Genomic DNA, 12,769 nt, shown 5'->3' on the forward strand with positions numbered 1-12,769 from the left:
CATGCAGTGAGCTGCCTTTCTCTTTCTGGTTTAAGGACGCCGTGAACACACAAAATCTCTCTCTCCATTCAATGATGTTGTGGATAAGACTCCTGTCATCCGCTCAGTGATACTGAAACTGCTTTTGAAGTACAGGTAAGAACAACATGGAGACTTGCTTCTAGAAAGCCCTGCCTTTTTCTCTTCATTGTGGCGTTCTCTTTGTTACCAAGTCTTCTCGTTGTGACTAGTAGGTAGTACATGATCTTGGGGAGCTTTTTCGGTGAGATACGACCTGGTTACTTGTACTGGCTGTGTATTCTGACATTGTCACATGTAGGCACATGAGTTTAGTATTCCCACAAGCACACATCTAGCAAGAAGCCAACAGTGCCGTGAAGGGACCACGGTGGTGTGAAGGACACAACTCAAGAGGGCAGAATCTGTGGGCTGAGCCTGGTTCCACAGTGGTCCAGCTTTCTGATTTTTCGGATGGTAGCTTAGAATCCTGCTCACCCTGAATGTCCTAGATGTCTTCTAAGTTTCTATTCCCCTGACCATGGGCTCTATTTCCTTGTGAAAGGATGTTGACATCCAAGAATAGTATCACCTGTGGTACTTGTATTGATCTAATATTGCAGTTCTCAAAGTGTTGGTATGGACCCTTGGGTGTGAGGTGGGTCTCTGAGGTTAAAACTATTTTAAAAATTAGATTATAAGATAAATTTGCCCTTTTTAAAACACATGTTGATGCTTATGATGTTACAAAAGCGGTGGCAGCTGAGACTGCTGGCCCCTCACGTGAACACGCAGCAGCTGTAGACATTGTTCTCTTCACCGCCATGCACACGTGCCTTTCTTCTTCATGCCAGTTTCATTCGTTTTACTAAATCTTGACTCTTGAGGATTTGATTTCTTAATGTTTTGTGGAAATGGGAAACGCACAGAAAACACTCCCACTACGCACTGCAGTAGACAGTTGCCTCGCAGAAAATCACTCATGACAAGCCCTGAGTTATCAGCCGGCTGCCGTGTTCACGGACCGCCACTCATGCCGGGAGGAAGGATGCACACGATGCAGGTGTCCAGGGCTGGGTCGGCCTCTCCTGGAAATCAGCAAAGCGAGCCGGCCTCAGCCAAACAACTGACAATGTTGGTTGGTGATGATAACATTCAAGCTCTTAAGCTGAAATTGAAATTCTGAAAAGCTTGTATTCTTCACTATGAGCCTGCGAGCTTTCGAATACTTAAAGATATTTTGGGGCAATTTGTGGTGATATTAATGAATATGGATTTTTTTTTAAACGCAGAATAAAAATGTGTCAACCTTTACAAGACTTGCACAGCCCAGTGAACCAGTATTTTCCAAATGACCAATGCTTGCTGTCACGAAATCTGTGGGTCAAAAAAGAAAAAATTCTATTTAAAGTATGGGCAGACTTTTTGATTTTAACGTAATTGACTGAAAAATGCATTGATACAGTTTTAGGCTCCACATTGCAATTAACCTTTAGACATGACCATTTATCACTGTTGGCACAGCATTAAGGAATAATATCCACAATGATCTGCAAAAACTATTAAAATGTTCCTCACTATTCCGAGTGTATGAGGACAGATTTTCCTCATATTATTCTCCGATATGGCGCAGCGACGGGGAGCAGAAGCAGGGCAGGCAGGCCGCTGACTTCCAGGAGCCAGGCCTCAGGGCCAGTGCAGGAATGGAAGACCAAGCCACTCTTCTCACTGATTCATGTTTTGGAAAATATGTTAAATGTTACTTAACATGTAACAGCTTTTCTGTTATTTTAAATGAATGTATATTTTTGAAACCTTTTGTTTTTAATGTCTCATAATTCCTATCATACATATTGATAATATAACTCACATAAAAGCTCTTTGAGGTTCTCAATTTTTAAGACTACAAAAGGGTCCTGAAACCAAAGTTTGAGGACAGCTGGTCTAAAATGTGAGTTTTATACTCCTCCAGTATTATGCTAAAAGGTTTTCCATAAAATCTTAGAAACTACATATATGTATGTATGTTTATACACACACACACAGGACAGATGAGTGATAGATAGATGCTCTTTTTTTAGTACGGTGTGTCTCCAGATCTGAGAAAGCCAGGAATAATATTTCTCTTTCTGCAGCTTCGATGATGTAAAAGATTATATTCAGGATTACTTGACCCTGTTAAAAAAGAAAGCATTCATAATTGAAGATAAAACTGAACTGTACATGCTCTTCATCAACTGCCTGGAGGTAAGCGAACTCTCTTCCCTGAATTTCTTTTGGAAACTGAACCACATGGTTTAAAATTTACAGAATATAATTTTAGTCAGTATAATTAACAAATGCTCTGTTCCTTGCAGAAAAGAAGAAAGGTTTCCAAGACACTGCTTCTGCCTTCAGCAATGTATATATTGGCATTTATGTGCATATACATACAAAACAGAAGTCTAGGAGAATATACCACCAAAGTTAACAGTGGTTATCACTGAGTGGGGACATTGTGGATTTTTTTTATCTTCATATTTTTATATCCAAAATTTTCACAATGTACATAAATTAGATTATATAATTATTTTCCTGTGAGGAAAAAAATTTTTCCCCTCACTTTTCCCCTCCTTCTTGCCCTTAAAATAAAAAGGGATATTAGGTTTCCGTGAGTCAAGAAATTTACACTGAAACCTACAACAACATTCTTTATCCTTCTTTCCTTCATTTTCCACAGTCACACTGGCAACTGTAGAAGCTTGGGGCGTCCATGTTGAAAAGAATAATATCCTTTTCTTTCTTGTTGCTTGTCCCTCAGGATTCAATACGTGAGAAGACCAGTGCTTGCTCCAGAAATGATGAACTGAACCACCTAAGAGAGGAAGGTCGTTTCCTTAACACGTATTCTCCAGTAAGACGTGGCCGAGAGCCGGCCAACGAGGCCTCAGTTGAATACCTGCAAGAGGTGGCCCGGATCCACCTCTGCCTGGACAGAGCTTCAGATTTCCTCTCGCAGCCTGAGGGAGACCCAGGCAAGCCTTCTCTGCCTTGCTTTACTTTGGGTTTAAAGACTCCGTCATTTAGAAATTCAGGAAGTATGGGAAACTAGTTCTTAGAATAGACTATGACTGGGCTTTTCCACGTCCCCTCTCCTCTGGACGTGTTTCTGTGAATGCCTGTGGGTAGGTCCTGTGCCCTCTGGTTGGCCTTGTGTCCTACAATAAATGCCCTAAGTCACCAGCTGCTCACCCACTTTCTCGTTGGCCTCTCAGGGATGGCCGAGAAGCAGTGCTACCTGCGGCAAGTCAAGCACTTCTGTACCCGGGTGGAAAACGACTGGCACCGGGTGTACCTGGTGCGGAAGCTCAGCAGCCAGCGCGGGATGGAGTTCGTGCAGGGCCTCTCCAAGCCCGGCCATCCGTGCCAGTGGGTGTTCCCCAAGCAAGTCATTGAGCAGCAGGTGAGAAGTGGGGCCCGGCAGCCCACAAACATGCACCCCCAGAGCCCCATACACCCCAAACCCACACACCACCCCACCCTCACACCACCCACCAACACACCCCCACACCCCACCCTCACACGCAGGGATGGTGCCACTGCTTCTGCGTTCCGCCTGCCCTCGGCATCCCCAGAGCCAGGAAAGAAACCTGCGCTTGTCTGTCTAGTCCTTTGTGTCTGTGCTTTAGCTGATTTGCCCCAGCTTATGATCATGTTACACCACCTGCTGTAGGGCCAAGGTAAGGGCACTCACCTCAGAGCTTCTTAGGCATCACTTCTCATTGAATTTCAAGGAAAGTAGAACATTTTGTGGCACAAAAGGCCACAACAGTTCAGCTACATTTAAGGTGAACTTAAATGTAGTTCAGCTTGCAAGGTGTGACCTTTTTACCTCTGGCAGGCAAGAGACAGGCAAGAGCAAGAACTAGGAATATAATCACATAAGAGGCTTCAAGGCTAGGCTGGGCGCAGTGGCTCACACCTGAAATTCCAGCACTTTGGGAGGCCGAGGTGGGCAGATCACTTGAGGTCAAGAGTTCGTCAAGACCAGCCTGGCCAACATGGTGAAACTTCGTCTCTACTTAAAAAAAAAAAAATTAGCTGGATGTGGTGGTGGGTGCTTGTAATCCCAGCTACTTGGGAGGCTGAGGCAGGATAATTGCTTGAATCTGGGAGGCAGAGGTTGCAGTGAGCTGAGACTGCACCACTGTACTCCAGCCTGGGCAACACAGTGAGGCTCTGTCCCAAAAAAACAGAAACAAAAAAAGGCTTCAAAGCCTCTCAGTGGTCCTTTCCAGATGCCCAGAAATTAACAAATTCTTATTGTCCTGGGGATACAAAAATGGTACTAAGAACCCTGGCATTGTTTGACCACCTGGGGTTTAGAGCCACCCGGCCTCAGGTGTGTGGTGCCATGCCATGAATGGAAGAAGCAAGCACCTCCCCAGGTAGCACTGCCATCGGCAGGCGTTCCCTGCACTCGCGCCTCTTCCTCTACTGCAGAGGAAGCTCCCTGTGAAGACGGCACCAGACTCCTGCCTCAGGCCAGGTCGGGGAATCCCAGCTCGGCTGCCTTTAAACCTCGAATGATCGATCACCAGGTTCCTGCACCCATTAATATGGTTCTTTGCAAAACATTCCTCCCATCGTTCACCCCCAACTAACCCCTATATTCCTGGGGCTGCAGAAGGACCACCCAGGCCAGATGGATAGGTACCTGGCGTACGGCGATGAATACAAGGCTCTCCGTGATGCTGTGGCCAAAGCTGTCCTCGAGTGCAAGCCGCTGGGCATTGAGACTGCTCTGAAGGTAGGGTGGGCCCGTGGCTTCTCTCTGACACCAGGTGGCATCCCTTGGGGCCTGCGTGTTCCCTGGTTTATGTCAAATGATGCAGGGTGGTGGACCACTGACGCAGCCCATCATGTGACACTGTATTGGAAGTCACGTGCCCACGGCCTCCAGGGTGCACCTGTCCGGTGTGTGAACCAGTGGCTGGAACGGGACAGCTACGGCAGCTGAGCTGGGTTGGCAGATTTGCTGTGTCTTGCTGATCTGCCAAGGCCATCAGCAGCATCTTTTGATTTATGTCCATTACTTCCTTTGAGACCCTGCTGGAAAACAAAGATGCTGACACAACTATTAATAGCAAATTCACATCTATATGTATTCATAGTTCAGATATGCTTGTGTGTTTAATAAAAATACATATGTTGGTGTAGTGTGGGAAGTTAAAAAATATAAAGATGTTTTTAGAATCTAACCTTTAAATTGGTCTGGTCTTGCTTCCTTTTTGAGTCCCTGTGCCAGGAAAAGAGGAAATAGAAAATCCTCTTTCTGCTCAGGAGAAGTTTCTAAGACCAGTGAAGGAGTCAGAAGAACAGATGGTGATTCCGTTGCTTCTGTCATTAAGCTGGCTGCTAAATATGCATTGAGTTTAATCTGAGAGTATTTCAGGAACTTTGTAGCCCAAAAGTTGCTCGCCAGAAGATGGCCTATGTGGGGCATGACCCCAGGTGTCCAGGCCTGGAAAAGGCTCCTTCCCCAAGGGGTGGGTTGAACAGGCTCCTTACCCGGTGGGTGGGTTGAAAAGGCGCCTTCCCCAAGGAGTGGGTTGAGGGCTGAGACACTTTTCTTTTCACAGGCAAACTTCGCGGGCCTCTGGCCCTTAGGTAGATCTGGCGGGCTGGGGCGGTGGGGGCGGGTCTCAATCCTATAATCCCAGCACTTTGGGAAGCCAAGGCGAGCAGATCACAAGATCAGGGGTTTCAGACCAGCCTGGCAAACATGGTGAAACCCCATCTCTACTAAAAGAAAAGAAAAAAAAATTCGCTGGGCATGGTGGTGGGCGCCTGTAGTCCCAGCTACTCGGGAGACTGAGTTAGGAGAATCGCTTGAACCCGAGAGGCAGAGGTTGCAGTGAGCTGGGATCGTACCACTGCACTCCAGCCTGGGTGACAGAGCAAGACTCCATCTCAAAAAAAAAAATCTGTTGAGCTTTTAAATTCTCACTTGATACCCTTGATTTTGCAGGCCTGCAAGACCCCCCAAAGCCAGCAGTCAGCCTACTTCCTGTTAACACTGTTTAGAGAGGTGGCTATTTTGTATAGATCCCACAATGCAAGCCTCCACCCCACGCCAGAGGTGAGTAACCGCCTGCAGGGCTGTGTTCAAAGTCTCAGTGTTTGGAGGGACTTTATTCAATAGAATGAAACTTATCAACACAAATCATGCCATAATTTTTTTTTATCTAGGATAGAGACTTTCAACCTTGTTATGTGGAGGAACTATTTTCTGTTTAACCCAAAGCTTGTAGAATTATAATGAAAACTAAAGCCAAGAACAAAAGATAATGTAAAACAAAATAGAATGTCAAAATTAATGCTTACATATGTGGATGCTGTGTTTGTATATGCACAATTCTCTTCTCTGCAATCTCCCCCTCAAATGGTGGTGATTTCTCCATATTTACCTCGATATTTGATGTATATCTGGTGTCAGTGTATGCCTAAGAGCAGTTCACACAATATTCTTTGATATATCTTAATGTTAAGTTTTTTTTCCTGTCAGCAATGTGAAGCTGTGAGCAAATTCATTGGCGAATGCAAGATCCTTTCACCTCCTGAGATCAGCCATTTTGCAACATCGCTCGTGGACAATTCTCTGCCATTGTTGAGGGCGGGCCCCAGTGACAACCACCTTCAGGGAACAGTGACAGAAATGGCCATTCATGCTGCAGCCATCCTTCTGTGTGGACAGAATAAAGTCTTGGAACCCCTAAAGAATCTGGCCTTCTCCCCAGCCAACATGGCGGTAAGAGTAGGCCACAATTCCATCAGCCTTCACCGGAACACCCCCAGAGCTTGTCACTGTAGAGACTGAGCTGCAGCCGTGGGAACCCTTGAGCATCTTTATCTCCTCAGTTCTCTGCCTTTGTGTCACTTGATTCTTGAGCACACAAGATAGTGACAGACTTGCCTTGCCCTTTGTTATTTCACAGGGAGCTGTTCTGTTTTCTTCACAGATCGCTTCAGAAGTCCAGTAGAAGGAAAGCAGAGTTCCCTTTCTTCCTCCAGGCCTCCTGCTGAGCAGCAGCACCCAGGCGACAAGCTCACTTATCTAGCGCTCTCTCTGTTTTCTTGTTTTTCAGCATGCCTTTCTTCCAACCATGCCTGAAGACTTGCTGGCTCAAGCTCGGAGGTGGAAGGGTCTGGAGGGAGTCCACTGGTACAGTAAGTGTTGGGGTCTGGATGACCCCACACTCCTCTCAGCTTCAAAGGGTGTCCAGATGCTATGAAGCAGTGGGTTCGACTTGGGGTCCATGTGGTTTGTGACTCAGGGTTCAAAACCACCTGCATTCTACCCATGGCATCTGCAGAAGATGAATGGCTTGAAGGAGCTGGCACTCTGCTGGCTAGATGATCCAAACCATTTCATTTCTTTGTTGTGTGCAAAAGGCGCTCTGTGATGCACTTCTGTTTTCTGGAATAGGCCATTTTGGGAGTAGGGAGGACTGGGAACCACATCAGAGACACATTCAAAGGCCCATCACAAAACAAAGTTTTTGACACAGATAGCTCTTCTGAAATATGTGAAATATAGAACTGGGAGACTGACTCATATAACCCATGACATGTAAATTTTGCTGTTGCCTCAGTAAATATTTTTTTTTTTTTTTTTTTTTTTTTTGAGACGGAGTCTTGCTGTGTCTCCCAGGCTGGAGTGCAGTGGCGTGATCTCGGCTCACTGCAAGCTCCGCCTCCCGGGTTCACGCCATTCTCCCGCCTCAGCCTCCCAAGTAGCTGAGACTACAGGCGCCCGCCACCACGCCCGGCTAGTTTTTTGTATTTTTAGTAGAGACGGGATTTCACCACGTTAGCCAGAATAGTCTCGATCTCCTGACCTCGTGATCCACCCGCCTCGGCCTCCCAAAGTGCTGGGATTACAGGCTTGAGCCACCACGCCCGGCCTAAATATTTTAAAACTAGTTTTTAAAGTTGTTATAAAATATGCTCATGACCAAAAAAAACCACAGAGAATAGAAAGGTCTAGAATCCTGTCCACCTCGCCTCCAAAAGTACTGCTGGTGTGGCCTATATTCTAATTGCTTTTTACTTCATAAAATTAGACTCAGACATTTTTCACTGACAACATACATTTATTAAGCTTCAGGCAGGTGTCATATAATTTAACAAATTAGTGTGGGGTGCTCTGGACACTCATTCTCATATTTTGGTCAGGGCCAGAGAGTAGAGTTAGCTTTCCCTTTTCAATGTGGGTCATTCGGTGAAACCTCATCAGCCAATGTGTATCCTGTTCTCTTCACAGCTTGTCCCAACGGCCATCCTTGCTCTGTGGGAGAGGTGAGTCTTGGTATTTAAGATAGGGTTGGAGGGGTGGCGTGCACTCCTGGGTTGGAGGAAGGGGATCATGGGGGAGGAGAGTGAAGCTCTCGGCCTTCCAGGAGAGCACGGGCTCACCGAGGACTGCCCAGGGTGCTCTGAGCAGGGCAACATCAATGGCGCTAAGGGTTTCTAGCCCTGGGCTTCTCAGCCTCAGCACTGTGGACATGGCTCTGTGGTGCCAGCTGTCCTGTGCACTGCAGGCTGTCTGGCAGTATGCCTGACCTTGAGTCCCTGGATGCCAGGAGCACCCCCTCCTCCCAGTGTGACAGCTAAAACCAGATATTGACAGAGGTCCCCTGAGAAAGAAAATTGCTACTGGTTGGGAACTGCTGCTAGCCATTCTTTCTAGCCACTGCAGCATGGGCTCAGTGAGCCTTTTCTTGATAGAATGGCAAGGTGTTGCCTGGACCACAGGCTGCATTATTAGCCCTCAGAGGAGGTGTGGTCCAGATGCCAAAGGAAAAAGCCTCGTGTAGACTGTGCGCCATGGGGAAGAACTGTTGATGTTTCCTCTCTGGATTCCCAAGCATCTAGCCCAGAGCCCTCCATACATGGTATCTGTACTTGCAGAGCAAGAGGCTGGTGGGTTGAGCTGATACGTGGTAGTTATTTGTGGTGTTTAGTTAGTTGGTTGAGACAGTGTCTGGCCCTCTTGCCCAGGCGGGAGTGCAGTGACATGATCATTGCTCACAATCAACATTGAACTCCTGGGCTCAAGTGATCCTCCTGTCTCGGCCCCCCAAAGTTTTGGGATTATGAGCCACTGTGCCCAGCCTGATACATGTCATTTAAATAACATATATAAGAGACACAGAGGGAGAAAAACTGATACACTTTTCTGAGCTTCAATCACTTCCTTGTCCAAGAAATGAGACTGAAATAGATTCTATCCAAGAATGATCCCAGCTCTGAAATTCTGTGACTGGTTTGGTGTGTTATCAGCTGTGACTCTCAGTATACAGTAGCACAATATCTGATTTTGAAAAATGAGCCTTTGGAAGTAGATTATATAATTGGACTTTTTTAAATAAAAAAGTCCAAGCCAGGTGTGGTAGGTCACACCTGTAATCCCAGCACTTTGGGAGGCTGAGGCAGGTGGATTGCTAGAGCCCAGGAGTTTGAGACCGGCCTGGGCAACACGTTGAAACCCTGTCTCTACAAAAAACACAAAGCATCAGCAGGGCATGGTGGTGCATGCATGCATGCATGTGGTCCTTGCTACTTGGGAGGCTAAGGTAGGGGGATTGCTTGAGCCTGAGGAGGTCAAGGCTGTAGTGAGCCGTGATGGTGCCACTGCACTCCAGCCTGGAGGACAGAGCAAGGCTCTGTCTCATAAAAATAAATATATGAAAAAGTCCAAATGGATATAAGGAAGTCAGTTTGGAAGCTATTCTAGTATTCTTGGTATTAGATCATGAAGTGCTACAGGCTAGTGTGATAGATGGAGGAATAGAAAAAGTGCTGAATATGAGAAAGGAAGGTTGAATTTTATATATTTGTCTATAAAGTATCACTCTGGGAATAAAGCTTAAATTGTCCCACTTATTTAAAAAAAAAAAAAAAAAAGTTCCAATTTGCCCATGTGCAACATTAGTGAGGACCTACCCTGTCCCCATGGGCTCTCCACCCACCCGAAACAAGCACACACCGGAACAGACAATCCAAGGGTGCTCACGTTCGCCAGTGATAAGGAGGTGTTCATTTGCATGATGGCGCTTGTGTATAAAATGGTACTGCTCCAGAAGTGGTTCCGAGTGCCCTCTGTCTTCACCGTAGTGTGGCAAGCCGATGGAACAGAGCACCTGCATTGACTGCCATGCGCCGATTGGAGGCATTAATCACAGACCTCAGGACGGCTTTAACCTGGTCAGGTATGTGGGTCAGGATTGTATTTCCTAAGTACTCAAACCTTGGGGTGTTGGGCTGTTTTTATTCCAGCTGATAAAGTGATACTCAAGATAGTACTAATTACTCCAGTACACGTGGACCTGTGTCATACTGAATAGCAATGCCAAAGTCCCAGCAGTCACACAGCAGGGAGGCCTCTGATCTGTTGTTGGCTCCCTGGGACCTGAAATGCAAAGCAGGCTACACTTTCATACCTGTTAATATGAATACAGATGTCTTCCTTTTGGGCCTTGGGTGCAGCCTCTGTAGAAATATGCATGACATAAACAGATGATCTAACTCATGGGGACATCTATGTCTGCAGGACCAAAACCTGGGCATCCGTCTGTCTCAGCAGATGCCATCTCACTTGCCAGCAATCTTAGCTTCCTCCATTTTTTACTTTTTGAGAAAAATGAAGGAGACATAGTCTTATGAAATACCAGACTTCAGAATCCAGATACAAATCCGACCCCACAATCCCATGCTGGGATGAGTGTGGTTCTAACTGCTCCTTTCAGAGAGTGAGTGGGACCTGCATGGGGGCTTCACATTCTGACTGTTCCCTGCAGTCACAGCTTAAGAAACTATCACAGTGTCCTCCAACCTCTAATAGTTTTGCCATTGAAAGTATCTGCCACACTGCATCTCCTGTCTGCTGGACTTTGGATCCTAGTTTTTCCTTTGGGGAAATGAGAACAATATGGACACCCATAGGATGCCGACTGTCCTCCCACACTCTAGCTGTTCTTAGCCCAACCACTCCTCTCCCGACAAAGACTTCAGTGGAAAAGACTGGTCCAGGCCTGCATCCTAACACCCTGCCTGGGGATCAGCATCAATACCACACAAGCGCAGCCACTTGGTGCTGAGAACGCGGTGGGGTCTGGTCCGCCGGACAGGCGAGTCTGTCGTGAGAGAGACTGTTAGGATCATGGTCCAGGCTTAGTGGAACAGCAAGTGCTTCTGACATAACTCTCTTCTCAGCTGTGAGCCTCACTCCGAGTGCTGAGAATGTGCAGCCTGCCAAAGTGGCCAGCCTCAGCCTGTGTTCTCTCATTCTTTCCAGCAACAGCACAGACAGAACGCAGACCGGCCACGTGCTAGGTGACCCGCAGCAGAGAGACGTGGTGACGTGTGACCGAGGGCTGCCCCCAGTGGTCTTCATCCTTATCCGGCTACTCACTCACTTGGCTCTGCTTCTGGGAGCTTCCCAGAGTTCCCAGGTATAACCCGGTGCTGCCAAATGATGTGCTGAGTTACTCTAGGAAGAACCAGCTTTCGCTTCTTCCCGGGGAGTCCTTTTGTCTCAAGTCCTAGCTGCCATCTATGCATTTCGAAGCTCATTAGTCTACAAAGAAATATCCAGGTTACACATCTCCATGTTTCCCCCTGTGGCACATGATGGTATATGGGGGAACTACTCCCCAGATTATATACAATCCATGTCAAATTAACGCTCTGTGTCTTTGGTCCACATCTGGGAGTAGAGAGGCTGACATCTTCATTATTTTACCTGTGTCTTCATTGTAGCTCTAGGGAAGAAAGAACACACTGCATAACCAAGATGGCCAACAGTACAATCTGAAGATTCTTTATCTCACTGTAATAACAGAAAAGCCAGCAGCTGCTCCGCTTGCTAGCCTTCCTTTCACCTGTTCGAATCACGTGTGGATCACTCCACAGTTTTCATCTTAGAAACCGCCTTCCGCCTCTGTGCTGGTGCTCCACTCCCCATGGCCTCTACAGGCTCACCATCTTCTCTACAAACCAGATCCCGCTAAACGCTCTGTTCCGTTGCCCCCACAGGCTCTGATAAACATCATTAAGCCTCCAGTGAGGGATCCAAAAGGCTTTCTGCAGCAGCACATCCTGAAGGACCTGGAGCAGTTGACCAAGATGCTGGGACACAGTGCTGACGAGACCATCAGTGTGGTCCACCTTGTCTTGCGCAGGCTTCTCCAAGAGCAGCACCAGCTCTCTGGCAAAAGTGAGGAAAGGGGCAGGGGCAGAGGCAGGGGCTGGGCGGGGATCACACAGCACGACGACAGCAGAAGCAGGCTCGCTCTCTTGCGGGCCACCCCACACGCAGCCAGTCTGAGCTCTGTCTGTGCTGTTGCTGGAGAGAATGAGAGAACACACAGAGAAAACCGTGTCTAGGGAAGGCGATGCCTGGAGCTGGAAAAAGGAAGCACTTTGCTTGCCCAGAGGCTGGAAGGAGCTGCTCTGTTCTCTCCATTCACCCCTGCCTGGCTAAGACCTGCAGTATTCGGGAGCGTCTGCACACAAGTGTTCAGTGTGCATATATGGGGAGTCTTCAGTGCTGAACTCAGCCCCGTAGGCCATTCCCCTGCCATGCTGGAAGCACGTGTTGTCCACACAGAGCATGTGTGTCAAAGGATCAATCACCATCACAGTTGTGTGCTGATTAAATGTTTATATGTCCACAGTTATGTAAAAAAAAGAAAGCTATAAAATACTGTATTCACCGAGCTAACTTTCT

General features: G+C 47.1%; 2 protein-coding genes and 1 long non-coding RNA gene across 12 annotated transcripts in view; 1 reads left to right on the forward strand and 2 right to left on the reverse strand.

Moving 5' to 3' along the window:
- RNF213 (ring finger protein 213) overlaps positions 1 to 12,769 on the forward strand; it is a 134,153-nt gene that overhangs the window by 108,982 nt on the left and 12,402 nt on the right. For 6 of the 9 annotated variants that reach the window (XM_077973145.1, XM_028836895.2, XM_028836894.2 and 3 more), the window contains 12 exons: positions 36 to 135; positions 2,133 to 2,244; positions 2,798 to 3,011; positions 3,252 to 3,439; positions 4,664 to 4,786; positions 6,008 to 6,118; positions 6,545 to 6,787; positions 7,125 to 7,206; positions 8,303 to 8,337; positions 10,156 to 10,250; positions 11,336 to 11,492; positions 12,076 to 12,256. In XM_077973145.1, the coding sequence (XP_077829271.1) occupies positions 36 to 135; positions 2,133 to 2,244; positions 2,798 to 3,011; positions 3,252 to 3,439; positions 4,664 to 4,786; positions 6,008 to 6,118; positions 6,545 to 6,787; positions 7,125 to 7,206; positions 8,303 to 8,337; positions 10,156 to 10,250; positions 11,336 to 11,492; positions 12,076 to 12,256 (1,641 nt within the window). Of the gene's footprint in view, positions 1 to 35; positions 136 to 2,132; positions 2,245 to 2,797; positions 3,012 to 3,251; positions 3,440 to 3,877; positions 4,006 to 4,653; positions 4,787 to 6,007; positions 6,119 to 6,544; positions 6,788 to 7,124; positions 7,207 to 8,302; positions 8,338 to 10,155; positions 10,251 to 11,335; positions 11,493 to 12,075; positions 12,257 to 12,769 lie in introns of those variants that run through there. The other 3 variants (XM_077973146.1, XM_077973149.1, XM_077973150.1) reach the window with 2 other exon arrangements.
- LOC114673203 (uncharacterized) overlaps positions 1 to 12,769 on the reverse strand; it is a 46,858-nt gene that overhangs the window by 1,570 nt on the left and 32,519 nt on the right. Inside the window, exons 3-4 of one of the 2 annotated variants that reach the window (XR_003723906.2) lie at positions 5,548 to 5,778; positions 5,053 to 5,085 (exon numbers count right to left, since the gene is read on the reverse strand). This is a non-coding gene — a long non-coding RNA (uncharacterized LOC114673203). Of the gene's footprint in view, positions 1 to 1,682; positions 5,089 to 5,547; positions 5,779 to 12,769 lie in introns of those variants that run through there. The other variant, XR_013407442.1, reaches the window with a different exon arrangement.
- Positions 8,297 to 10,450, reverse strand: LOC114673201 (uncharacterized). Its single transcript, XM_077973173.1, has 2 exons — positions 9,509 to 10,450; positions 8,297 to 9,086 (listed from the first exon to the last, which is right to left on the reverse strand). Exon 2 carries the CDS (start codon positions 8,798 to 8,800, stop codon positions 8,297 to 8,299), a length of 504 nt encoding a protein of 167 aa, XP_077829299.1. The 5' UTR covers positions 8,801 to 9,086; positions 9,509 to 10,450.

This window comes from Macaca mulatta, chromosome 16 (genome assembly GCF_049350105.2).
Source record: "Macaca mulatta isolate MMU2019108-1 chromosome 16, T2T-MMU8v2.0, whole genome shotgun sequence".
NCBI lineage: Eukaryota > Metazoa > Chordata > Mammalia > Primates > Cercopithecidae > Macaca > Macaca mulatta.

Excerpts from the sequence above, each read along its gene's own strand:
- LOC114673201 (XM_077973173.1), bottom strand. The coding sequence starts at position 8,800 with ATGCAGCCTGTGGTCCAGGCAACACCTTGCCATTCTATCAAGAAAAGG.